At 49.3% G+C, this 22,480-nt stretch overlaps 6 protein-coding genes across 6 annotated transcripts; 2 read left to right on the forward strand and 4 right to left on the reverse strand.

The window, feature by feature from the left end:
* Nucleotides 1-1,179: 1,179 nt before the first annotated feature.
* On the forward strand, nucleotides 1,180-4,259 carry FSST1_000988 (transcription factor domain-containing protein; the record flags this gene model as incomplete). The annotated part of the gene is made up of 2 exons (XM_083236571.1): nucleotides 1,180-1,439; nucleotides 1,493-4,259. The coding sequence occupies 2 exons, from the start codon at nucleotides 1,180-1,182 to the stop codon at nucleotides 4,257-4,259; spliced, it is 3,027 nt and encodes a 1,008-aa protein (XP_083091170.1).
* A 387-nt stretch (nucleotides 4,260-4,646) lies between these two features.
* Nucleotides 4,647-10,176, reverse strand: FSST1_000989 (GTPase-activating protein IML1; the record flags this gene model as incomplete). Its single annotated transcript, XM_083236582.1, has 2 exons — nucleotides 4,647-9,605; nucleotides 9,655-10,176. The coding sequence occupies 2 exons, from the start codon at nucleotides 10,174-10,176 to the stop codon at nucleotides 4,647-4,649; spliced, it is 5,481 nt and encodes a 1,826-aa protein (XP_083091171.1).
* An 854-nt stretch (nucleotides 10,177-11,030) lies between these two features.
* Nucleotides 11,031-13,108, reverse strand: FSST1_000990 (Sodium/calcium exchanger protein-domain-containing protein; the record flags this gene model as incomplete). Its single annotated transcript, XM_083236592.1, has 4 exons — nucleotides 11,031-11,135; nucleotides 11,198-12,008; nucleotides 12,061-12,967; nucleotides 13,099-13,108. 4 exons carry the CDS (start codon nucleotides 13,106-13,108, stop codon nucleotides 11,031-11,033), a joined length of 1,833 nt encoding a protein of 610 aa, XP_083091172.1.
* Nucleotides 13,109-14,421: 1,313 nt separating this feature from the next.
* On the reverse strand, nucleotides 14,422-20,091 carry FSST1_000991 (cohesin-loading factor complex subunit SCC2 domain-containing protein; the record flags this gene model as incomplete). Its single annotated transcript, XM_083236603.1, has 3 exons — nucleotides 14,422-19,651; nucleotides 19,706-19,889; nucleotides 19,938-20,091. The coding sequence occupies 3 exons, from the start codon at nucleotides 20,089-20,091 to the stop codon at nucleotides 14,422-14,424; spliced, it is 5,568 nt and encodes a 1,855-aa protein (XP_083091173.1).
* Nucleotides 20,092-20,714: 623 nt separating this feature from the next.
* On the forward strand, nucleotides 20,715-21,169 carry FSST1_000992 (DNA-directed RNA polymerase I core subunit RPA12; the record flags this gene model as incomplete). Its single annotated transcript, XM_083236614.1, has 2 exons — nucleotides 20,715-20,829; nucleotides 20,883-21,169. The coding sequence occupies 2 exons, from the start codon at nucleotides 20,715-20,717 to the stop codon at nucleotides 21,167-21,169; spliced, it is 402 nt and encodes a 133-aa protein (XP_083091174.1).
* Nucleotides 21,170-21,222: 53 nt separating this feature from the next.
* FSST1_000993 (deoxyhypusine monooxygenase) lies at nucleotides 21,223-22,329 on the reverse strand (the record flags this gene model as incomplete). The annotated part of the gene is made up of 2 exons (XM_083236626.1): nucleotides 21,223-21,739; nucleotides 21,788-22,329. The coding sequence occupies 2 exons, from the start codon at nucleotides 22,327-22,329 to the stop codon at nucleotides 21,223-21,225; spliced, it is 1,059 nt and encodes a 352-aa protein (XP_083091175.1).
* Nucleotides 22,330-22,480: the final 151 nt, after the last annotated feature.

A 22,480-nucleotide genomic window follows, 5' to 3' on the forward strand; every position in this document is an offset into this window, starting at 1 on the left:
GAGAGAATCACCAGATTACCGTGGATTATTGGACGATAGCGGTCAAATATGATCTCCTCTTTTCTTGCCACTATCTATCACTCGTCAGATTCCATATCCAATATTGGGGCCGGCCCATCTGGTCTTGGTTCCTGCTGCCCAAATCGTCCGACCTTGCCTGCTACACAACAATGGATTGATTTGGTTATATCTCTTGGAACCAAGTTTCCAAGGGTGATCTCGTTACAGCCATCAGTCAAAGCGTCCCGTTCTTTTACCGAATGGTTAGGCGAGTCGTAGATAATCGACAATTTCACATCGGCCTTATTGAACAAACTGGCAGGCAGGCCTACTCAAGCAGACTGTGCCTGTACCCACCCCCACGAAAGCCTCATCTCCCCAGCACCGCAACGGTATCTCACTCTCAGCAGCAGCCGCTCCCAAATCTCGTCTTCTCCATAGATGAAGAAGGGACGTTACAAAACGGATCAGCAATGCGACAACTCACAACCTCGTTCATTTTGGCTTCTCTCTCCAGTCATGTCATGGTCCCACATCCCGTCCTCCCTAAGCTGGCCCGTGGTTCCTCGATCCACCTACCCTCATTTTAGCCGCAGAAACACGCGACACTTATTCTCCTTCGCTGCTAACATTGCGGAACTAGTCCGACCTCATCGATTCTAATAAAGTCATCATCCAAGTCTGACGTCGAACTTTAATCAGGCAAATACCGACGTTGCGTTCTGTTACACTACGATTTTTAGTGGCCGTTGTCAGCCCGTCGCCGTCGAGTCGAGACATGCGTTACCTGCAGCATCATATCGATTTATAGGGGTCTTTAACAAAGCAATTAACCTACACGATTTATTTCCGCCCAGTCCCACTCACGCGGCCCCGGTCATAACCAAGTCAACCCCGCTATTAAACCCAGCTGCAACGGCACGCTTTGCGACAGCGCAGCGCAGCGCAGCAATTACCAAAACTACATAGTACAGTACGCGCCCTGGCCTACCAACGCCCGGCTGCTGGCTATCTATTGCCTGCCAGTTCATTTGTACACCGGCTTGAAACCCCAGAGTTCCTCTCTTATTATATCCAAGTGTTCCGCACTCAACAACCTCTTCTAAGCGGGCCATGGCATCTGTTATAACGAACCAAGTGAAACCAACTTTACCCATTTCTCCGGTAAGCTCCGGCGCAATGGGACCTCAAAATATATCGCCCCGCGACACTTCAGATCCCTCAGCGCGTGGACGCCGAAGAAGTCGTTCGCCCGAAAATGACGGTCCTGAACAAGATGCAAGAGGCGAAGGAAACCAAGACGGTCCAAATGGCGCATCCTCCAACTCGGACGGTCCGGGCCCTGCCAGAAAACGAAGACGCAGCCGAAAGGGTTTGGATAAGAGGTTCGAGTGTAGTGCTGAAGGTTGTGGAAAGAGCTATTCGAGAGCCGAACATTTGTATGACTTGACATTATGCAACTCAACGACACAAATGCTGACATGCAACACAGATATCGACATCAACTCAACCACAACTCCAAGCAAACTTACCACTGCACCTTTCCTAACTGCACGCGGACATTCGTTAGAGGTGATCTTCTCAAAAGGCACATGGACCGGCATGCGGCAAAAGGATCACAACTTAATCAACGAGACAGCATGGCCGGGCACATGGCGCCAGCTATTGCTCCTGGCCAACCACCCAACTTCAGCCGAAACAACTCTATGGATTACGGAAAGTCCCAGCCAACGAATATGTCTTATCAAACGTCGCAAATCCCAACACCCAGTTCCTACTCGCCCATGGGTAATGCTCCAGGAGGGATGTACCAAAACGGGCATTTGCCGAATGGCATGGAAAACTACATGTCGCCGACTCAAGGCTACGACAATCGCACACCCCAGCTTAGCCAACCTCAATCGCCTGCAATGTCACAAAGACCTTCAATATCAGCCGGAAATTCACAGTACAACGTGATGTCCCCCATTGCTAACCAGCATGGTTTCCCAAATCAACAAAACGTGGCACAAAACTCATTCGTCAGCCAGCAGAACGTTATGCCTATGAACTTGCCTCCTGCCCAGTACTCTAGTGGACAGGATTCTACCGTTGTTACTTCGGCTGAGTACTCGGAGCCAGGCACCACGCAAGCCAGCGAGATGATGATGCTTGATCAGATGGCCATGCCTGCGACTGTCCCTGTCTTCGGAGAAGGTGGTGATCTGAACAAGTCCCCTTACGTTGGAATGCCTGAGGATTTTATGGCTTATCTTTTCAATTCCCCAAGCCAGGCCATGACTCCGGTTATGGGTCCAAACTACACCAAGTCAGTAGCTCCCCAAAATGCGTCAGTGACTGCACTAACCCTCAGATGTAGTTATGCGGAACTTCAAGGCAATCAGTTCAATATATCTCTTTTGGGCACTGACAGCAATTCGCTGGGATATTTTCCGAGTGCTCCACAGCAGGTCATGGCTGTCAACAATCTTCTCGATCAGCAAGTTCCCGAAGCCACAATATCTGAGGAGAAAAGCCAAGAATTGTTTGACTTCATCAAAGAACGCTTTCATGATAACAAGCATGCCCCACCTGACCGCCAATGGGCCGACCTACTGGAGGGCGATCGTTCGAATGGCGATCACATGCTAAGCAAGAGGATGATGCAGGCTTATATTGGCTCGTACTGGTATCATTTCAGTGACCAGATGCCCATACTTCATAAGCCTACGTTCTCGCCTGACAAAACTCCGAACCTCTTGTTGCTTGCTATGATGGCTATTGGAGGTGCTTGTCTAGATCGGACACATGGACACAAAGTGACAAGAGCAAGTGCCCAGTTGTCCAACTTTCTTGCGTGGCATCTCCGTTGGGATATCTTCATGAATGTCAACTTCCGACCGCCTGCCAAACTATGGATCTTCCAATCCCTGATTCTGCTTGAACTTTATGAGAAGATGTTTGCTACAAGAGAACTCCACGAACGGGCCCATATCCACCACGCCACCACAATTACCTTAATGCGAAGAGGACGGTCCCTGATCGGCAAATCTGCATTGGATTCTCCACCAAACCCCCGCGATGGATCCAACGGTTCTCGACAGTCCTCCACCTCCAGCACCACTGGAACGGCCGATAAGTGGTGGGAACATTGGGTTACCAACGAAGCGACCAGACGTGCGGCGTTCGCTGCATTCATTGTTGATTCAATTCATGCCACCATGTTTGGCCATTCAGCGGTCATGGTCGCTCATGAAATGCGACTCCCTCTCCCATGCGATGAGTCCATGTGGAGAGCTGGAAGCAGCTCCGAAGTCTGGAGGATTGATTCAAATTTGTTGTCGAACGGTATCAAGCCAACCTCGTTTTTGGAGGGTCTGAAGCGAACACTGAGTGGCCAAGATGTCCACACAACCTCATTCGGCAGAACGGTCCTCATGACAGGTCTCTTGAGTGTATCATGGCACATGCACCAGCGGGATCTACAGGTCAACGTCCTTGGTGGTGGCATTATCCAAGCCTTGGGTGGCCGTGACCGATGGCGAGCTACTCTCACACGAGCATACGACACTTGGAAAGCAGATTTCGATAAGCATTTGGAGCGAAACGAAGCGGCTGATCCTTACCAGGACGACGCTACTAAGAGGCAAGAGTTCAATGTCGTGTTTGAAAGCCGGACAGTTTTGCATCATTTGGCTCACATGGCTATGCACGCCGATATTGTTGACTGCCAAATGTTCGCTCGGGCAAAGCGTCTCCTTGGTCGAACTATCGGGCCTCAAGAGTTCAATAGTGCCCAAAGGCGGATCAAAGACCACTGGGCCCATTCGGCAAGGGCTAGAGATGCTGCTTTTTATGCAATCAAGTTTCTTTGCTCTGTTCTGGCTCCTGATCAGGTGTCCCCGGCGCACGCTGGCGGCTATCATCTTGATGAGCCATACGACGCCCGCGATGATGTTCTACTGAACCGGCCTTGGGTCATGTACTTTGCTGCTCTGGTCGTCTGGAGTTATGGCTTCGCACTGGAAGGTCCCTGTCCGAGTATTCCACTGCCGACCAACAAACAGGAGAAGCTTCAGCACATGAGAAACTATTTTATCAAGTTTGGCACGATTGAGAATCCGGCCGATTTGCAGAACAGAACAGGGTTTAACTCGAACACAGCTCTTCTCATGGTTCTCAAAGATACTTTCGAGACAACACGTTGGGAACTCCTCCACGAAGCTGCTACGTTGTTAAACAATTGCATTGTTTTAAATCAGGGCGGGACGATCGCCTGAGTGTAAGACATTACTTTGCGGGAAGGTACAGCCTGGTGACTTCAGACATAAAGAGTATAAATGGATAGGGACGGCGCGCATGGAACAGTTTAAAATCGCACGAGACATGACGGGTTGAAAAGGGTGGTTTATTTAGATAGAGTTTCATATGTCGGGCTGTCTTTTGCTTCAGTATACCCCTAGTGTTATTTTGCAGAATGCAATGGTTTTTTTCGAGCGAATATTTCAACAAACAATGAACTTCTTCTTTTCAACGTCGGCAAGCAGAAAAAGAAGCGAAGTAGTATGGCGAATGCTATTTATACATACTCAAACACAACACACATGAATGGTATGAACCGCTATTCAGTGACAACATAATCTAAATAATGTACAAACCCCTCCTTCTCATCTCCCTGTCAAACTAGATCCGCCATCATACTGCACACTGCTTCTTCGGAGGAACGACATGGGACTATTGAGCCGCTTTGTTGGCGCTCCGTCATTCCCTCCCAGAACACCAGGCGGCAACCCAAGTGTCGGGATACTAGCTTCAGGCACCGCCTCCAACGCCGGCGCTGTTGCAGGCGTACCTTGAACCTTTTGACCCTTTTCTAAAGCTTCCCTGTAAAACTCCTCAAGCGCTACCTTGTTCTTACAGAACTCGTCAATCTCGGCATTGAGAGAATCAGGATCAGGGGTTGTTGCGGGTATAGGTTTGTTGTACTGTTGGTCAGCTGGTTTCAGCGCTGGCGAGTGATAATAATGCGTTGGTTTGAGGAGGGGTGAAGATAGCGTTGCTGATTCTGTCATGCCAAAAGTTGAGTAGGGACCATACGATGCCATGCGGCCGCCGCGTTCTACCGCAGGTGGCGGGTCGATTGCGCGCATGCCCGCGGGTCGATTGCTGTACAAACGGTTTGCCAGAATCAAGAAATCACCTTCATCTGTGATCTCGGCCAGGAGAGTGCCACTGCGATGGATGTACTGGGTGTACTTGTAATCAGGCTTGCCCCATGAGTAGCTCACATCAACATTGCTTGGGAAATTGGATGCCGCTTCCGTATCGAGGACAAAGTCAAACTTCTTAAGAACCGCCGTTTGGTAGAAGTGCTTGTTTGGAGATGTTGTCGGGCCCAGTGAGTTGGGGTCAATGTATGTCTCAGGCTTCTGATCTGGTGGACGAGCTGCTAACTTGATGTGATATGGCCTTCTGAAAGGATTCGTCTCAGTAATTGTGCATGCCTCCTTGATGGGTAACTCGACAAGTCGCAAACCGTACTGACTGGCTTCTCGGGCCCAGCTCTCAACTGCATCTTCCACCAACTTCGTCGTCACGTTCATCCAGTCGATACGAATATGGTAACAGCTGTCAGGGTTGTGAAGACGGTCGTAATGCAAATCAATCCTCTCTGGTCTGTACGACCGCTTGCGGTGGTCAACATCGTACTTTATGACCTTGCTAAGCACCACTCTGGGCCGCTTTCCGCCATGGGGGAGTAATATAGTTGGTGTTGTTGAGGTTGACGCAGGGGAACCACTTTCCTCAACTGAGCGAGTCGACATTAACGTCCGAGGTGAATCTCGATTCGAAGATTCGAGACTTGGCGTTGGCGGCACTGTAGCCCGTCGGGTATTGAACCATCCTACATGAGGCTTGGCAAACTCACTGGCGATTTGATAGTAGTAGTTACCATCTCGGAACTGGTGGCGCTTATCAACGTGAACAAATAGGCCCTTGTCTTTAGGGTTTGCAGGTTTTAGTTCGTCATGCGCCATCAAGGCATTGCCCAGTGCCTCGGCATCTTCTCGAGTGTCGAGATCTTCAAAGTTATCAAGCAACCATGTCACCATATCAGATCCGATGAAACAGGCAGAGTAGAGGCGAAGATGCCATCTGCGGTTCTGTAGCCTAACACCTCCATTCTCAACCGGTTGCTGCATGACATCTGCCAGGGTTGATAGGTTCAAATTTGGTTTCTTGAAACGATCCTTAGCTGATACCAGTCCCTTTCGATTAGCACCCTCCATCCCTTCTGTGAGAGGAAGTATCTCAACTTCAGCGGCTATAACAACTGAGGGATCATCGGTTTTCCACACGATATCAAGGGGGTTAGGGTCTCGTCGTCGCTTCTGTTGAGCAAGTGAATGATACTTTCGCTCAGATGGAGGAATATAGCGATATTTTTGCCAGGATTGGGCAAGACGCTTGATACCTTCAATTCGTACTTCTTCGGCGTGGTCCCCGGTCTGTGTCCTTGATATTGGGACATCTTTTCGTGAGACAGGGATAAGGACAAATCTTGCACGCCAGAAACGAAGGCTGTCTGACATTTCATCATGGTGCCCAGCAATATAAGAGTCGATCATGTTCCAGTTGCGGTCAGTACGAGGAGTGAGGAGATCAATCTCGCGCGCCGCATAGGTATCATCCAACAATGTCCGGATCGCGGGTTTATAAATTGGCGAGAAACCTTGGGAGGTGAATGAGGTATCTGTGGGCTTTCGCATGAAGATGTTTACCTCAACTTCCGTACCATTGACGCATGAAAGTTGATGAATGCTGTTGCCAACAGACATGAAGATACTAGTGCCATCCTCCAGGGGTGTATCTCTTGAGAAGATGTCGCCAATCTTGATCAAGTTCTGCCCAAACGCACGAGCAACTAATGGCCCTACCACAACCTGGAAACCCTGAGTGAAACGCAAGCTGATGAGCTCTTGGATGAATTCTTGTCGCGACTTTGGCGTCTCTACCAAGTCGTCATCTGCATCCTGCTCGACAGTATACGGATGACGATGGTACTCCGTATCGAACTGTGTCTTTGAAGGGAAGTACTCTGTGGTGAGGGGCACAGACGCGGGACAGCAAAGAGCTTTCCACTTCTGAACCTTCATTTGAGTTATCTGAGGATAAACATGTTGCCATCGACTATACAATACAGTATCATCGATTGCAAGACTTTCTGGGTTCGAGGGGTTTACAAGAGTCAGCCATGGAGTAATGGCAGTAGTGGGCGATAGAGTCGTAGGTAGATCTTGAACGGCGTCACTTAGTGCACCAGCACGCAGTTTGTTTGTATATAGTTTCTGTGCGTCATCAGCACGAAGAGCTTCCGAGTATCTGAGGTCGCGGTCGTCATCTCGCTTTTGCTGACGATTATTAAATGACGAGCCAATCGTGGTAGATGCATTCCTCAACTGCATCGCAGCCACATCGAGGCCAGAATTGTTTCTTTTGAGAATAGGAATACTGGGAGTCATCGGCACTCCTTCAACGATAGTATCAGGGGCGTCAAGCCGATATTTCTGAATAGAAACTGAAGATGGGTGACTAGTGATTGTCTGTGGAGAGCTTGGTCGTAGTTCTGGACGGATGCGAGGCGTTGATGGCTGTTTCCCTTCGCCAGTCGAGACACCAGAAGCGTTGACTGTCTCAGCTTTGATCTCTGCAACCACGGCCTTGGGGGCAGCAATCCCAAATCCGCGCTGGCCAAGACTGATCTGCCTCATCAACTTGGGTTGTTTCGCTACTTGTTTGGGAGGCTTCGGCGCTGGTTCGGCGCTCTTTTTGAGACTGGTTGGAGATGGTTTGTCACCATCTGTGATATTCATGGACAATTTCCTTGCCGAAGCACCAAGAATTGGGGCCCTTTTCTCAGGGAGAGAAGTTCCATAAAGACCAGAATCCTCCGCCAACTGCCTTCTCGTAATTTCATCCAGGTCCTTCGCATACCTTGACGAGTGGTGCCGACTGCGGCCATGAGAAATCTTGGCCCTGTGGTCATCGAACTCTTGCAATTGCTTCCACAATGATTTTTCACCAGGCCTTGCCAATCTGTCTGGAACAAATCTTTGAAATCCGTATGTGTGATCGTAAAGACCCTCTGGTGCTCGTCTACTGGGAATATAGACAGTATCGTTGATGCCAGTATTACGATATTTCTGCGATGCCGGTGGTTCAGTGATGTTGGCAGGGAAGTGAGTGTCGACTTGTAAAGGTGTCGTTTCTATCTCGTTTGTTTCCAGCACACTTCTCATCTGCAACGCGTACATGCGGCATCGAATGTTAAACTCATCTTCATCGTCTTGCATGACTTTGTTGGACACGGACAAAGCAATACCCTCATACGAAAGAGCCTCATCAGACGCCCCAGTCCAGAACGAGACATGAAGCCATTGCGGAAGCGCAAAGCACCATTGGTCGCTTGTTGCCATGGATATGAGCGGGTCTGCACGGCGTGAAAGGCTCATCCCTTTCGAAGGCGAGAATGATTCCCCAAGTGATTGATAGCTCCCTATCACTGGAGTAGGGTGGTTCGGCGTGCTATCACGACTGTGAAAAGATCTCGAGAAGCTTGACCGATGAGCATGGCCGTGATCGTCAGAATACTGCGGGTTACGATACTTGAATAGAGGCACTGAATGCAGCGGCATTTTGGGCATGCATATTAGATCAATACCAATGCCATTCCCCACCAATGCTTCGGTGGTTCTCCGTAGGGTCTCGTAGTCCACCTCGAAAACACCAGAACCAGGGCTGATTACTGCAATTGAAATTCCTGTCCTGGTGAGGTCTCTATCAATATGGTCATGGGCGAACTGAGATGAAGCCAGATTTATAGCTTCTAGGACGTTGCCATACATGGCATAAGTTGACTCAGCCTTGACACGAGACGAGGGAGTATCTTTGGGGATAGAGTCCGGACCGTTGATCTCAGCCTGAGCGTTGAGCTTGTGGTGATACAAACTGATATCCCGGCGGAAGAAGTTGAATTCCACCTTCAACTGGTGCAGGATCTTTGTCCACTCCCCACTGCCCATCTCGCTGACCACGACGCGGTAAAAGTCTTTGTATGGTCGGCGCAGCCCAGATGGCTGTATGCCAGTGTAAAAGTCACCGGAGAGGCCGTCGAATTCGGCTGTCAAACCGGTATCATATTCTACACGCGCAAAGAGCACGATACTGACCAAGTGTTTGGCCTTAAGCATAGCCCATCTCTTGAACAACGCAGGAAGAAACCCATTGACGACTTTGTTGAACATGATTTCGCCAGAGCTTTCTGCATCGAATTCCCACATTTCTTTAGCCATCTGGATGAAGAGGACGTATCTTGCTGATTCACTCCGGAAAATGGGCCGAGTGTCGCGGGTGAAGAAGGCAGAGTGTGTCTTGTGACTATCGACATAAATTGCAGTGACTTGCGCCTTGATGGTGCCCATAAACAAGACCGATTGGCCTTTGTAAACGGTTCTTCCCGTGAGCTCTCCAACAGTCATTCTCCAAATGTCTGATCTGGACAGGTATTGGTCTTTGAATGACAGTTCTACGTGAGAAGCTTCGGTGGCGGGGTTCTTTGCATCAACCTTGGTTGAAGTTAGCATCACGCATTTCATGTTGAGAGGGATCTCTCACCATTGTCAAAAGAACCTGAGAACCTTTCTTCATCCCAAACGCATCAGCAATATGCTTTAAGACATAAACCTCGACGTCAGGGTTGCGTATCTTGGTCTCTTGAGGCATATCTTTGGCAACAAAGAAATACTTGAAGCCCGCGCCATCCCCATTTTGAGTGCCTGACGTTCCCTTCGAAGCATCTTGATTCTGCTTGCTACTGGCACCGTGTCCAGCCGAGATCTTTCGCAGGTCGTCCCTCACAGTCGAGATACACATCAACATTCCAGGCTTCACATCGGCGCCTACTACATCGAAATTGAGCAGGACCTCATCCCGGGCGTAGCCTTCGTTGACTGTCACAGTACATCTGCGTTCTATTCTTGTTCGCTTCTCATCTTTGATAGTGGAATGAGTCGATACGCTCGCAGGGGAAACAGGAACCTCAGCATGGGAGCGATCTAAGCTCGACTTGCTATACTGTCGCCAGTGCGGCGGTCCCATGCGCGGGACCGGGTTCCTGGTGGTACCATTTCGTGACATGGGATCGGGCTGTCGCTCGCTCGCTATAGAGGAAGATTCGACAGAGCGCAATATGATCCTGTAGCTCGCATGTTGCTCTGAGTGGATTGATCCGATTGACTAAGTCGATCGCGAGGCTGTTGATGGAGAATCGCTTGTCGCAATCGGACATGGTCAGTAGCATGAGCACTGGAACGTGAGGTTGGCGGTCGCGGCAGAGCCCTTTCACCGCCTTCCTTTCATGGAGGTTCGCTGTCAAGCAAACATGACTGTGTAATATGATTGGCTACCTGTCTAATGCTATAGGTAGCTGTCTCAGAGAGGTGCACGGTAACTTGGATTACCTAGTCCTCAGGGTATCAGAAATATTGACCTCTAGAAGCATAAGAGACGAAGTTAGTAGGTCATTTTATACTCCTTAGACTATAGTTCTTAGACTATTTAATTTTGTATCCAAGACTTAGAGGCCAATTCTTCTGCTACCCACTAGCTAGTGTGAATCTCGGTTGATACATAAGAGCAACTTTGTATAAACCTACGGTCGACATTATAGGACCCAGGTAGATCATGTGGGACCTGGTTCTATTGTCTTTCACCACGTTATTGTAGATCGCTATTATCGCACAACATAAAGGAAATTTTAGGGAAAGCCCTTGTTAGTCTCGTATTTATTGGGAGTTTCTAACTAAGAATCGACCTTGCCTCCAACGCCCGTCGCTTTGCGCTGATATAGGTAGTCACCGCTGCCTTAACGATTGTAGTGGAAAAACTTCCAATAATTTTTCAAATTTCAAATAGACTTTGTACAAGTAGGATCAATGTGAATCATTAGAGGCAAATGCGGGAAGCCACATGGTGGACCGAAAGTATAAACATCAAGAAGAAATGCCTTGCAATAAAGTTGCGGTTTGGAACGGGAAACCGATGAAAGTGTAGCCCTTGGGGACACCAATTTTACTCATCTGAATGAGTTGGGTACCCTGTTCTGTGGTCAGTGAGAGTTAAAAGAGGCCGGTGAGTTTTACTTACACCAAGAGCATACAGCAATGATGGAATAAAGACAGATGAGAAGCCAGCCCTCCAGCCAATGGCTCTTGCCATCTGCGATCAGGTAGTTGACCAGCAAGACAGCTACAAACATGGTCGCGACCTGGAACAAGTCGAAACTCAAGTTCATATCGTCGTTGCCCATTCCCCAGCCGATAATGACCAACAGGGGGATCAAGAAGAGGGCAACTTGCATAGAGCTTCCAACTGCAACTCCAATAGCCAAGTCCATCTTGTCCTTAATTGCGACAGTCACGGCGGTCGCGTGCTCAGCTGCATTGCCTACAATTGGCAACAGGATCAATCCGACGAACTCCTCCGACACGCCTCCTGTTTTCGTAACGGCGTCGATAGAGTCAACCATAAATTCAGCACACAGGGCAATCAAAACAGTGGCGATTGTCAGTGTAGCAACTGCTACCCAGACGTGCAGCTGAGGTTCCTCCTCGTCGTTTTCGTCTTCCTCAGACTTTGGTAGTCGGTGAGGGTTCATGATCATCTCTGAGAGGCGTTCATTCTCCTCGCGGGCAGTCATACCGCCACCGATAAGGGCGCCTGGAACCATAATACCTTGACGGATATTGCCGCCACTTCCACGCGACCAAGGTTTCGCGGCAACCTTCTGGCTTTCTTGTCGGAAGGTGCTTGAGTGGGTCTTGAGCTGGAAAAGCAGATAGGCCGCGTATACAATGAGAAGAATTACGGCTGTGCCTCTTGAGAGTCGGGCAACGTTAGCGGCCGGTGTGTCTCTGGCTTGGTCGAAAACTGTCGGTACGATGACAGAAGCGACTGCCAAGGCGAGCATGCTATAACATCTTGTTAGCGAAATATTGACTGAGCCAGATTTCGATAACTTACCTGGCCGCGGTCTGGGCCACCGTTTCGTTGAAATATTGAGCTTCACGTCGCAGGCCACCAAAGAAGAAACAGAAACCAAGCACCAGAAGAAGGTTACTCAGAATCGATCCGACCAAAGAGGTTTGAACAATAATAACCTTTCCATCTACCAAAGCCAAAATAGCCACGATGAGCTCAACGGCGTTTCCAAAGGTAGCATTGATTAGACCTCCCAGAACTTCACCGGTCCGTAGAGCGATTTCTTCTGTGGCGAAACTCAGAATGGCGGCGAGTGGGATAATTGCGATGAAGTTGACCACGAATACGGCGATTCGGTTCACGCTATGAATATAATTAAGAGCGATACCGACAGGGGCGGCGATAAGAAGAATGTTGATGTATGAGTTGAGAAAGGTCCTCTCAAGTTGGTTTCGGACGGTGAAAGGTTCCTTTGGCTCAACATGGCGGAACATTTTCGATGACTGTCGTCTGTCAAGTTTCCTCTTTTCTAGGTCAACGTTCTGGTCTGTGGCGGCTGGGACGTCTTCACGTCTTCGATTTCGCAGTTGGCTTTCATCGCTGACGAGTGAGCGCTGTGATGTAGGAATATCGTCGCTTCCGTCGATGGGTGAGCCCCCTCCAGCCATTTTCTCCCGACCGTATCCCTCTTCTTTACTTCTTCTCGCATCCATCATTGTCTCTGCAGTTGACCACTCTCTGGCTGGTCCGCTTCGCCCAGGCTCAGTGGCAGCGTGAGTCAAGTCTTCTCCAATTGTTTGGTCTCTGGTGCCTTGTTGTCCTTCTAAGCCGGCTTCGGAGAAAGTGCGCGCTCGGCGGTTCCAAGCGACGTGGCGAAATGGGTTCCAAGATTGATCGGTACTGGTACGACTGAGGGTGTGCGCTTGGCGCTTAATGTTGAAATGGTTGACTATCGTGATGTGAGTAGGCAAAAAACAACAACAGTGGCGATAAAAAATAACAAAGGCTATGCGTGAGAATGGGGGGGAAATGGCTGTTGAAGGCAGGATAAATGTGAAAAGTCAAGAAAGGGGACCTTACAGGAAGACATCGCCAAGAACTGGGGTCGAAGTTCGAGGTACGTGGGTCAGCGGATGTTGCGTGTCACTACAGCAGTGCAAAGTAAGAAAAAACGGAAAAAAAGGAAGAACTGCCAAGAATTCGAGAAGCGGAAGGGTTGGTGGTGGACACCGTTTTGTTGATTCCCTTTAGCTTGAACGTCGACGGTGAGGTCACCCGTTTTTCTGGTTTCCCCTTTTAATAACAATTCATTTCCCTGAAAAGAGACTTGTTTCTCCCTCTGTTATGCTACATGTGCTGGCTGTCCTACTACTTGTGTGTCACTGGCTGGTTTTATTAAGAGCGACACGTCAAAGTAGACCCAAAAACAGATGCAACGCTACCACTATCTTACCGCCCGCTACTTTGAAACGGCAATAATCCAACGATTGTGCAAGGCATGGGACTCTAGAGGCCTCCTCCTCTTCCAGTAGCTTGATTCAAAGCTTGAATCTAGTCCGACATTCTTCGCTCTTTGTTCCACTGTTGTCATGGTCAGTGTCATGGTCAGCACAGCACATCAAGCTTTCACAGTCCTCTCAGGCCGTTGGAACAGTATCCATGAATCAGGATGATGCAGTTGGCAACAGACCATTGGTAGGCATTATTCCAAGCTAATAAAATGACTTGGAACTTGATGTTGCGGGTCGTCATCATTCAGACGAGGGCTGGTCCTTGATGGTCGCAGGGGTTAGACTATGCCAAGCCGGCTAAAATATGCCGAGCGATCTTACCCTTGTCTTGGCGATCTGACTTATGTCATTAATGCAGCTGTTTTATCCAATTGCCTTGATTCTTGGCGCTCACATGGTACAGTTATTACCGTCTTATTCACAGCTGTTGTCTTTGTTGTTGTCTGTTTCATAAACAGATACACAAGTCAAGCTCTTCAAATCACTTATTGCAATAAAGGGATCAATAAAATAGTCACCATCTCTTTAAATTCGAATGATACCAAGAAATCGGTACTCATGTCTTAGCTAAAAAGGTGCCATGCACTTTACTTATCTTATGTACTACTTACTCCCTTGACATTAAGGTGAGCCACAAGTGTAGGTAGCTCAGGTATCATCAAATCTCAAAACTCCAAAAACGCCATGCATCGTCTCAAGGCTCCCTTGACAATTCCCTTCAGGGACCAAACCGATGTGTTGCCGCCTGCTGACCAGGCCATCTTCCTGCCAAACACTCTTCGAGTCCGCATTAGCAGGTGAAAAACGCCTGTCCCAATTATGCATTGCTCGTTTTAATTCCAGTCCAGTAAATGTCCATCCCGTGTCCATTATCTTACGCCTATACGTCTTTTCAAACCCAGCTCTCATCAAGATCTGCGCCCATGTCTGGCTCGGGCAAGGCATTCTTCCTGGGTCGTCCTCTTTTCCGTGGCTGTGAGTCGGACCTCGCCCGCTTCTTTCGTCCACCCGGTGTATGGACTCCTTTCCTTTTGCGTCCCCTATCAAGCGTAGTGTCGCCGTCTTCATCTTCGTCGCCGCTTGGAGTCGAGGGGTCCATATTCATTTGATCGGCGTCGTCTGCAACTTTGAACTCCTTGTCTACATTGAGGAGCTCTACAAGAGCGGTGCATTTCTGGATCATCCGTTCTTGGTCCTGAAGTCCGGCCATATGAGCTTCAATTTCTTCCCAGACCTTGTCGCCGTGAACACCTTGGACTTTGACTGGTGTCTTGTTCAAGTCCTTGGCTAGTGCCTTGGCTTTGCTATCATGCCTACTGTTGCCCATACCATATAGTCGACGCAGATGTGTTCGCGTTTCCCACATTGACAGTAGAATAATCGACGCAGTCGCGAGTTGACGAAGCCGGCCTGGCTCAACTTCAGATGCCATCGCTAACGCTGGCTTAGAGTCGCCTTCAGTGGGTAATGTTCCAGAAGTTGGGTCGGCTAAAATTCCAGGAGCTGGCGGCAGGACCTCGGATGTCAACGATTGCAGTGTATCAACACGGACATTGAAAATTTCGGATTCAATAGTCTGTGCCAGCGGGGCACCAGTACTGGTCACCATCTTTTCGATTGCATTAACTGTTGTTTGCAATTCTCCAACTGATTGGTACTCGAAGAAGGCTAGATTCTCGGTGACGAAACGTGCAAAGGCCATGTGAGACGGGACCTCTCCAGCTGTATCTAATTTAGCGAGGTCGAAGTCCAGCTGGCCGCAAAGCTTGTCTAAGAAGCGCTGGCGGTTCTTCATCTTGCTGATCTTGAGTACTTCCATCAGCAAGTGTAATTTGGACTGGAAGGGGTTTGTCGTCGCGCCACGAGTATCTTCCACGACATCCCGCTGGTAGGCGAAAGCTGATTGTACTGCCTTGGCATATTCTCGTTCAAGAACAGTCTCATGCTTCTCATGTAGATAGCGATGCTCAGAGAAGGCCAATTCTGAAATCCGTCGATTTGTCGATGTCTCAAGGGTCATTAAGGTGACACAGGTCTCTTTGGGGTGGGTTAAGCCTTGTCGGTTGATGCTGCCTAGAACCTCTGTAGCGAGTAAAGCATGGTCACCTTGACCTGAAAGTGCAATGCGGGAAATATACTTCAAAAATCTCTGAGAGGTAGCACTGGCGACATCATCAAAGCTAGTCCCACCCATGACTGTCAGCTCTCGCTTCTTGCCGGTAGCTGGTGCTTCCGCTCCTGTCTCAGACCGTTTCTCTTCAGTAAGCAGGAACTCCCGGAATGACCTCAATATCAACATCTCGAGACCAGGTGTCTGCTCTTTGAAAACTTGGTCAAAGAGTGTGTACAGTTTGGGAACCACATAATTGCGTGGCCAAGCTTGGCAAATCAATCCAAGAGCATCGAGTGCTGACTTGCGGATTTCGAGCGGCTTGGAAGGTGCCGCAAGGGGCACCAGTTTCTCAATGGCCAACAAAGGCACTGAGTCTCCCCTCCATTTGGGAAATTGTGCTTTAAAGGTATTTGTCCACTCGTCCAATTTGCAATGCTTTGCAATCATACCGATTAGCAGACTGTATCCATAGGTCAATGTAATCGACGTTTTGTCAATAGGTTTTGTCTGTATCTCTTCGATTTTCGACAAACTCGATAGCAGGCCACGAATTAGTGGAGTGTAGACGTTGAGCAGTCCGCATACCACCTGAGTACAAGCTACCAAATCATCGAGCGGGGTTCGCTGACTGATCTTGGAAAGCGCTTTCAGTAAGTACACGCGCACTCCTGACAGAAACTCTGTATGAACACTAGTCAAGGTGGGCAAAACCCGACGATAGACAATGGTCACATGTCGAAAAGCAGCCAGTTCCTCGGGCTTTGAGAAGTTTGCCAAATGCGGTAGTAGAAGCCGAATTTGTTCAAAGTTGAATAGTTTGGGCTCCGCGTTCGCAAAGATTGTAAGCACCTGCAGCGCATCGCGTCCAGACGGAACATCTGAGTCTTGAGAGTCAAGGTTGTCGATCAATCCAAACATGTTGGCGACGAGCTTAGTGCAGACTGTAAAGGGTCCGCTCAAGGATTTGTCTTTCGGCTTGAGAATGGACCGGAACACCTTGTCGAGCATTTCAGTAACCGTTCCAGATTTAACAGTATGGATAACCAGCGACACGTGTGCATTGAGCGATGTCTGATACACAGCGGTACCCTCGTCTTGGTAAAATGGTGCGAACCAAACCTCCTCAATCATCTGGCGGGCTAGATCGCGAACGGTATCGTCGGGATCCTGCACTCGGCGCAACAGCCCGTTCGCTATCATGATGCGCAATTCGTTATCGGTGTTGCGGAGATAAATATCGCGAGTGAGTTTCATTGCACGCTTCCTTACACCAAGACCATTGTCCTGGAATCGATTGACAATCATTGGTGTTAAGGAAGACTCGAGATGAGGACGCATCGTCATGCAGTTACCCAAAAGACCGAGGGCAGAGTCTCGCACTTGTATAGAGGGATCGGCTGCGCAGTCCAAAATCAGGTCAATGACAGTCGAGTCGCCATCCAGAATCGAGGGATCTGTCTCCAAAACCTGGTTGACACTCTTGAGACTCCTGCTCCTGACTGTGGCTTGGTCACTGGCCATAGAGCCAAGCAGAATATTCAGGATCTTGCTGAAAGCTTCGCATAGAGGTGAACGCAATAAAATGATCGAGTAAGAGAGTTTGGCCTGGTTCGGCGAGACACTTTTGAAGGTGTACTCATTGACAAGCCACCTGCGGTCTTCGACCATCATCCTCAAACGATAAGACATACGGCCCAATTCCTCGTCTCGCTCCTCATCTTCGTCGTTATAAGAATCGTAGCCAGTGTGTACCTGAGAAGCCCAACCCGCAACCAGAAACGAGATCGCACTTGACAAGTGAGGGTCTTCGTTACTTCTGTTTTGCACATGTTCCAGGACGACTCTATAAGGTCCAGCCCAAGCTACAAGCTGTTCCACGCGGGCCTTGTGGTCCAGTGCTTGGCTAGCCAGGTCAGCGAGGTATTGTGACAGATCATCAGCTTCATTGCCTTCCGACGAGCTCGTAAGTCTTTGAACATGTGAGCGTAGACGCGAAATGGCAGCACTCAAGCCACCCAGCAGCTCAAGGGCCATATTCTTCGCTGGAGCAGCAGTCTTGGGGGCTTCGAAAAGCTGCACCATCATTACCATTAACAGGCGAAGGAGAAGCTCGGCAGACGGCCAATCTGGTGAGTCGAGGCAAGTCGTAAAATCTTCGACAAATAGATCAAGCAAATTTCGATAAGGAGTATCGCCGGATTTCGTGGAACCAATGGCACGCTTGACAATAAAACTAATCACATATGATGCATTGCGCTGCGCCGCGTCGGTGAGGGGGGCGACGGAAATTTCGAGATCCCTAACAGCAACACTATGTTGTTTGGCACCTTGGACCTCGCTCTTAATGGAGGAAACAAACTGTTTAACGCCCGAGGGCGCACTGTCGTCATCGTCCGAACCAGCCTGTTCGCCGTCGATGTTTCGCAGCAGCTTGTGACGATCACGGCCCTTGTTGTCGTCCACTCGCCCGGAGCTGGCCTGAACCAATCTCATGATCAGAGCAGAAACAGGCTGGATACTTCCCCCCTCAGAAAGTTTGAATTGGCGAGCACTTTGCTTGCCAACAGGCAACTTTTCGAGTGAAGTGAGGATTTCATCGATAATGCCTTGGCGCTGCTCAGGTTTGATTAAGAATATTTGAGACAGCATGTCCATCGCAACAGAACGGAGCCCATCGAACTTTTGAACTCCGATTACAGAATCCTTTTCGAAATAGGCATTTTCCATAAAGATGAGTCGAGATGCGGTGTATTCGAGTGAGTTAATCACAGTCTCTGATAGCTCGATCTTGGTAACAAGCTCTGCCAGCAACGTAAACAACTTCTGACAGCAAAGAAACACTGACGTGATAGGTTTCTTGCTTTTTGAGAGAGCCTTGAAAACGCCTGAGGCGGGTCCGGAGGGCCGAAGTTCTACAAGAGGCATGACGATGTCCTCTGCGACTTTTCTGAAGATGTCTACGCTCCTCTGGATGATGGTTTCGGAGTAGAGCTGTTTGTCCTCTCGGCCACCTGAGAGGATACGAAGACATGTACGAGCCGACTTTAACATGGTCTCCACCTCGGAAAGCTGCTGAACCCATCCGTCAACTGCCTCCTCATTCCAAGTCTCGTCAACTCGGAGCTCCAAATTTTCAACCTGTTTTAAGCTTGCATCGCTCAGCTTCATTATCTGAACCAGGTGTTCTACAGGGACTTGGTCAAAACATTTCAGAGTAATCGCCTTTTGAATCGCGCCATACATCTTCTGTTGCGAAGAGGCGGTCATAGCAACCTCTTGATCTGGTGTCATGGAAACGACTTCTTCATAACCCTGCTCATCGCCTAACGCTCGTCCTACCGAGTTAAAGACTGTGTGCATGAGCTTCTCAAGTGCATGGAGAGCTGCCTCACTCCTTTGGCGTTGGTCGAGGCTCTCTCCAATAAGATCTTGACTATCGGAGTACCCTTGCCGACTCTGCTTTCGAACCGAGAGATGATGTAAATCCTCAGACCTCTCTTTGACTTCGATATATTCTTCACGATTGATATTCGCACGGGGAGGTTCGATTCGAAACGTGCCGTTTTGGTTCATCTCCGTGTGGCTTTGCTCAGCAGACTGGACAATAGGCGTTGGATGTTGGGATAATGGCTGGGTGTGTTGCTGCACTTGTTGCGCGGCGGCAACTGAAGAGTCCACATCAGCATAAGAGGATGGGTCAAATTGCCTCTTGGACGGTACAACAACTTCGATTCTGACCGAGTTTGACTTGTATGCCTGGGAGTTCTGTGCTGGTAGGGTATGCGGCTGCGGAGGGTTCGGAGAATTGATTGAGGACGAGCGTTGCTTAGGGGTGGAGTGGCCTCCAGCTTGACCGTTCGGTTGCTTCGCCTCAGGAGCACCGGGCTTTGTCGTCTTGAAGTAGCTTCCTACTTTATCGAAAACGCTTCTTGTGACCGGCGACAGGCCTTCCATTAGGCTCTTTCCAGATGACGGAGATGCGACAGTTCTCGAGATGGGGGTAAACTTGCTATTAGTTGGTCAGAATGTTATCAATGTCAATAGGTAATAATTAATATCGTACTAATGCGTTCGCTGGCTAGGTTTTATATCCTGGAGGACATGGTCGACGGCTTGCTTGACGTTGCGCGGCATCTGGGGGTGAGCGGCGGCTTCTTTGTTCAAGCTGTTGAATTCGTGCGGTTGGAACAAATCGTTCAGAGGAAGTGCAGGGCAACCGGAACCTAGGACGGGGTCGGGGATGATATCTGATAAAAGTCAGCGATAATACATGTCGTAAAGTCATGGTAACTAACCAGGAATGAAAGGAACCGTCGAGGTCTGCGGTGAGAAGGGCAAAGATTGCTGCAGCGTGAAGGGGCGAGAGCGGATAGTGACAGGATTATTATTGTCAGTTCCCGTCTGAGCAAACAGGCCGTTTGAGGGACCACCATGTTTATTGGGATGCATATTGTTCATTATGCTAAGTGGGAAGGCGAGCCATCACAGGGCGTGGTTCAGTATGAAGAAACGAACGGGCGATGGCGCATCGGAAGACCATAAATTAGTTGTGAAGTGCTCCAGCGAGTATCAATAGACACGCTACAGCGTGTCGCTCTCGTCAGATATGTGCGAATAGAATTTCGTTCGAAGTCAAAGGGAGGGAAATGTGCGAGTTAATTACGGCTAAGCAAGCATCGTTTTCTGACTTTGAGTAAGTAAAGAAGAAGAAGGTAAATGAATGTGAACGGCGAGGTCGAAACCTACTACCTACCGCAAAGCTTTGAAAGACAACACGGATGGTCAGCCTCGTGAGCTTGCTCCTTCCTTTGAGTGTTCGATTGGCGCATTTGGTGGTCTGTGCGCCAGGCACATTGCCAGTCAGCGTTTGTTCCACATGCCCCACTCTGGCCTCGCTGTTTTTTCCGGCAGGAAGACCCTTGCCTACTGCCAGTGTTGGAACTTGTTTTTTGAACCTATGATGAACAGGCCAAATTTTTGTCTTCAAATTTATTTCATCACCTTGCGCATCGGCCTCATATACCCTCTTCAACTCCTCCAAACTTAGACTATACTGCACGCAATTGCATACAATGGCTGCCATTGGAACTCTTGTCTTTTGTACTGACTGCGGTAACCTTTTGCCTGCTACCAAGGGTACGCAACGAAATGTTTTGCGCTGCGAATGCTGCGGCGCTGAAAACCGAGGTTTGTTTGGATTTAGAACTGCGGATAGCGACAATTTTTAACCCGCTGCATAGATACCGGATCTAAAGTCACCATCACGCAAACGAAGCCCTCCGATTTCCCTTCCTTTTTAAGACAGAAGCTGCAGTCAAGCGTCCAATCCGTCGAGAAGCACAATTTGCAAACCGAGAGCACCGCGCACGAGACATGTCCCAAGTGTGGTCGCGAGGAGGTCAAGTATACTACTGTGCAACTGCGCAGTGCAGACGAAGGCTCAACGGTCATCTACAGCTGCGAATGCGGTAACTCGTATGAAACCCGGAATCCTTCTATTGATATAATCTTAACATTTGACTTTTAGATGGAATGAAAACAACTAGGCGCAATACTCGGCAAAGCGAGCGCATTCATAAATCATGCAGCAGCTCGTGCAGACTCAGGAATCAAAGCATACTCAGCCTCCCCGCCCGTCTCGTACTCGGCCATATCGAGTGCAACAATACAACTCTCTCGGACAACCTTTTCCTTGTCATGCAGGAACTTCCTCAGGGTATCTTGAACACCATCTTTCTCGCCCAAGCTTCCAAGTGCTTCGGCCGCCTCGTGACGAACCATGCTGGCCTCGTTGGTGTTACTCAACGCCTCAGTAAGAGCAGGAATGGACGCAGGGTGCGACAGCTGGCCGAAAACAAAAGCAATTTCATGACGGAACAGGGCGGACGAATCGGCTAGTCCCTTTGCGAGGGCGAGGACCGCAGGAGTGGCAGTTGGCAGATCAGGAGGAGAGGCGAGATCTCGAAGCGCGAACATGGCGCGGTAACGGAGGAAGAGAGGTACGCTTGTATCCATGAGCTTTCGGCCAAGGTCTTCAACCTCGGCTTCCTTGTCAGATTCGGGCATTGGAGGCGCTGGATCGATAGAGGCAAAGTCACTAGACCACAATGTTAATTAGGGGCAACCCAACATATGATTTACCAACCTAGGGCGTAACTTCTCTTTTTGTCGCTCTGCCGAGTTCTCCCACTCGATACGCTCAATGGCGATCTCGCATGTCTCAACAATGCTAATATCCTCCTCCTTGCGATCGCGGTATTCGCGGAGAATATCTAGGTTGTCTGCCCAGCCTAGGGCACCGAGGGCTTCAGCGGCTTCGTGACGGCACATGGGATCCTCCTTGAGATCGGATAGAACCTGTCGCAGGGGCTTAACGGCGGCAGTGTTGCCAGTTTGACCCAGACAGTATGCAAGTTCGTGCTTCAACAAAGCCGAGGGCGAAGAGAAGCCAGCGGCGATGGCTTCAATGGCAGCGACCCTTGTAGCATCGTCATCGGCAGTAGTCGCAACGTGCTTCAAGGAGAAAAGAGCACGGAAACGGATGGGCAGAGGTGGATCCTCGGAGCAAAGTGACTTCTTCAAGCTCAGAACCGTAGATTCGGCTGAGTTTGAAATTTCTGGTGTATCAGCAGAAGGAGACATTTTGGATATCAGATTCGGGAAATTCGTGATGATCGCAGTGAGCATGAAAGTCAGTTCAGAATAAATTCTTCGCGGGGTCTAGCTTATCTTATCTCAAATGAAAACATAATACCCCGCCACCCTCAGTTTTTTTGCATGTAAAGCGGCACCCAACCGGTCCGATATCCGGCGGGCTTTGCAGCTTCTGTTGTTCCTC

The sequence above is a fragment of the Fusarium sambucinum genome, chromosome IV (genome assembly GCF_050947815.1).
Source record: "Fusarium sambucinum isolate potato_lamoka chromosome IV, whole genome shotgun sequence".
NCBI classification, from domain to species: Eukaryota; Fungi; Ascomycota; class Sordariomycetes; order Hypocreales; family Nectriaceae; genus Fusarium; species Fusarium sambucinum.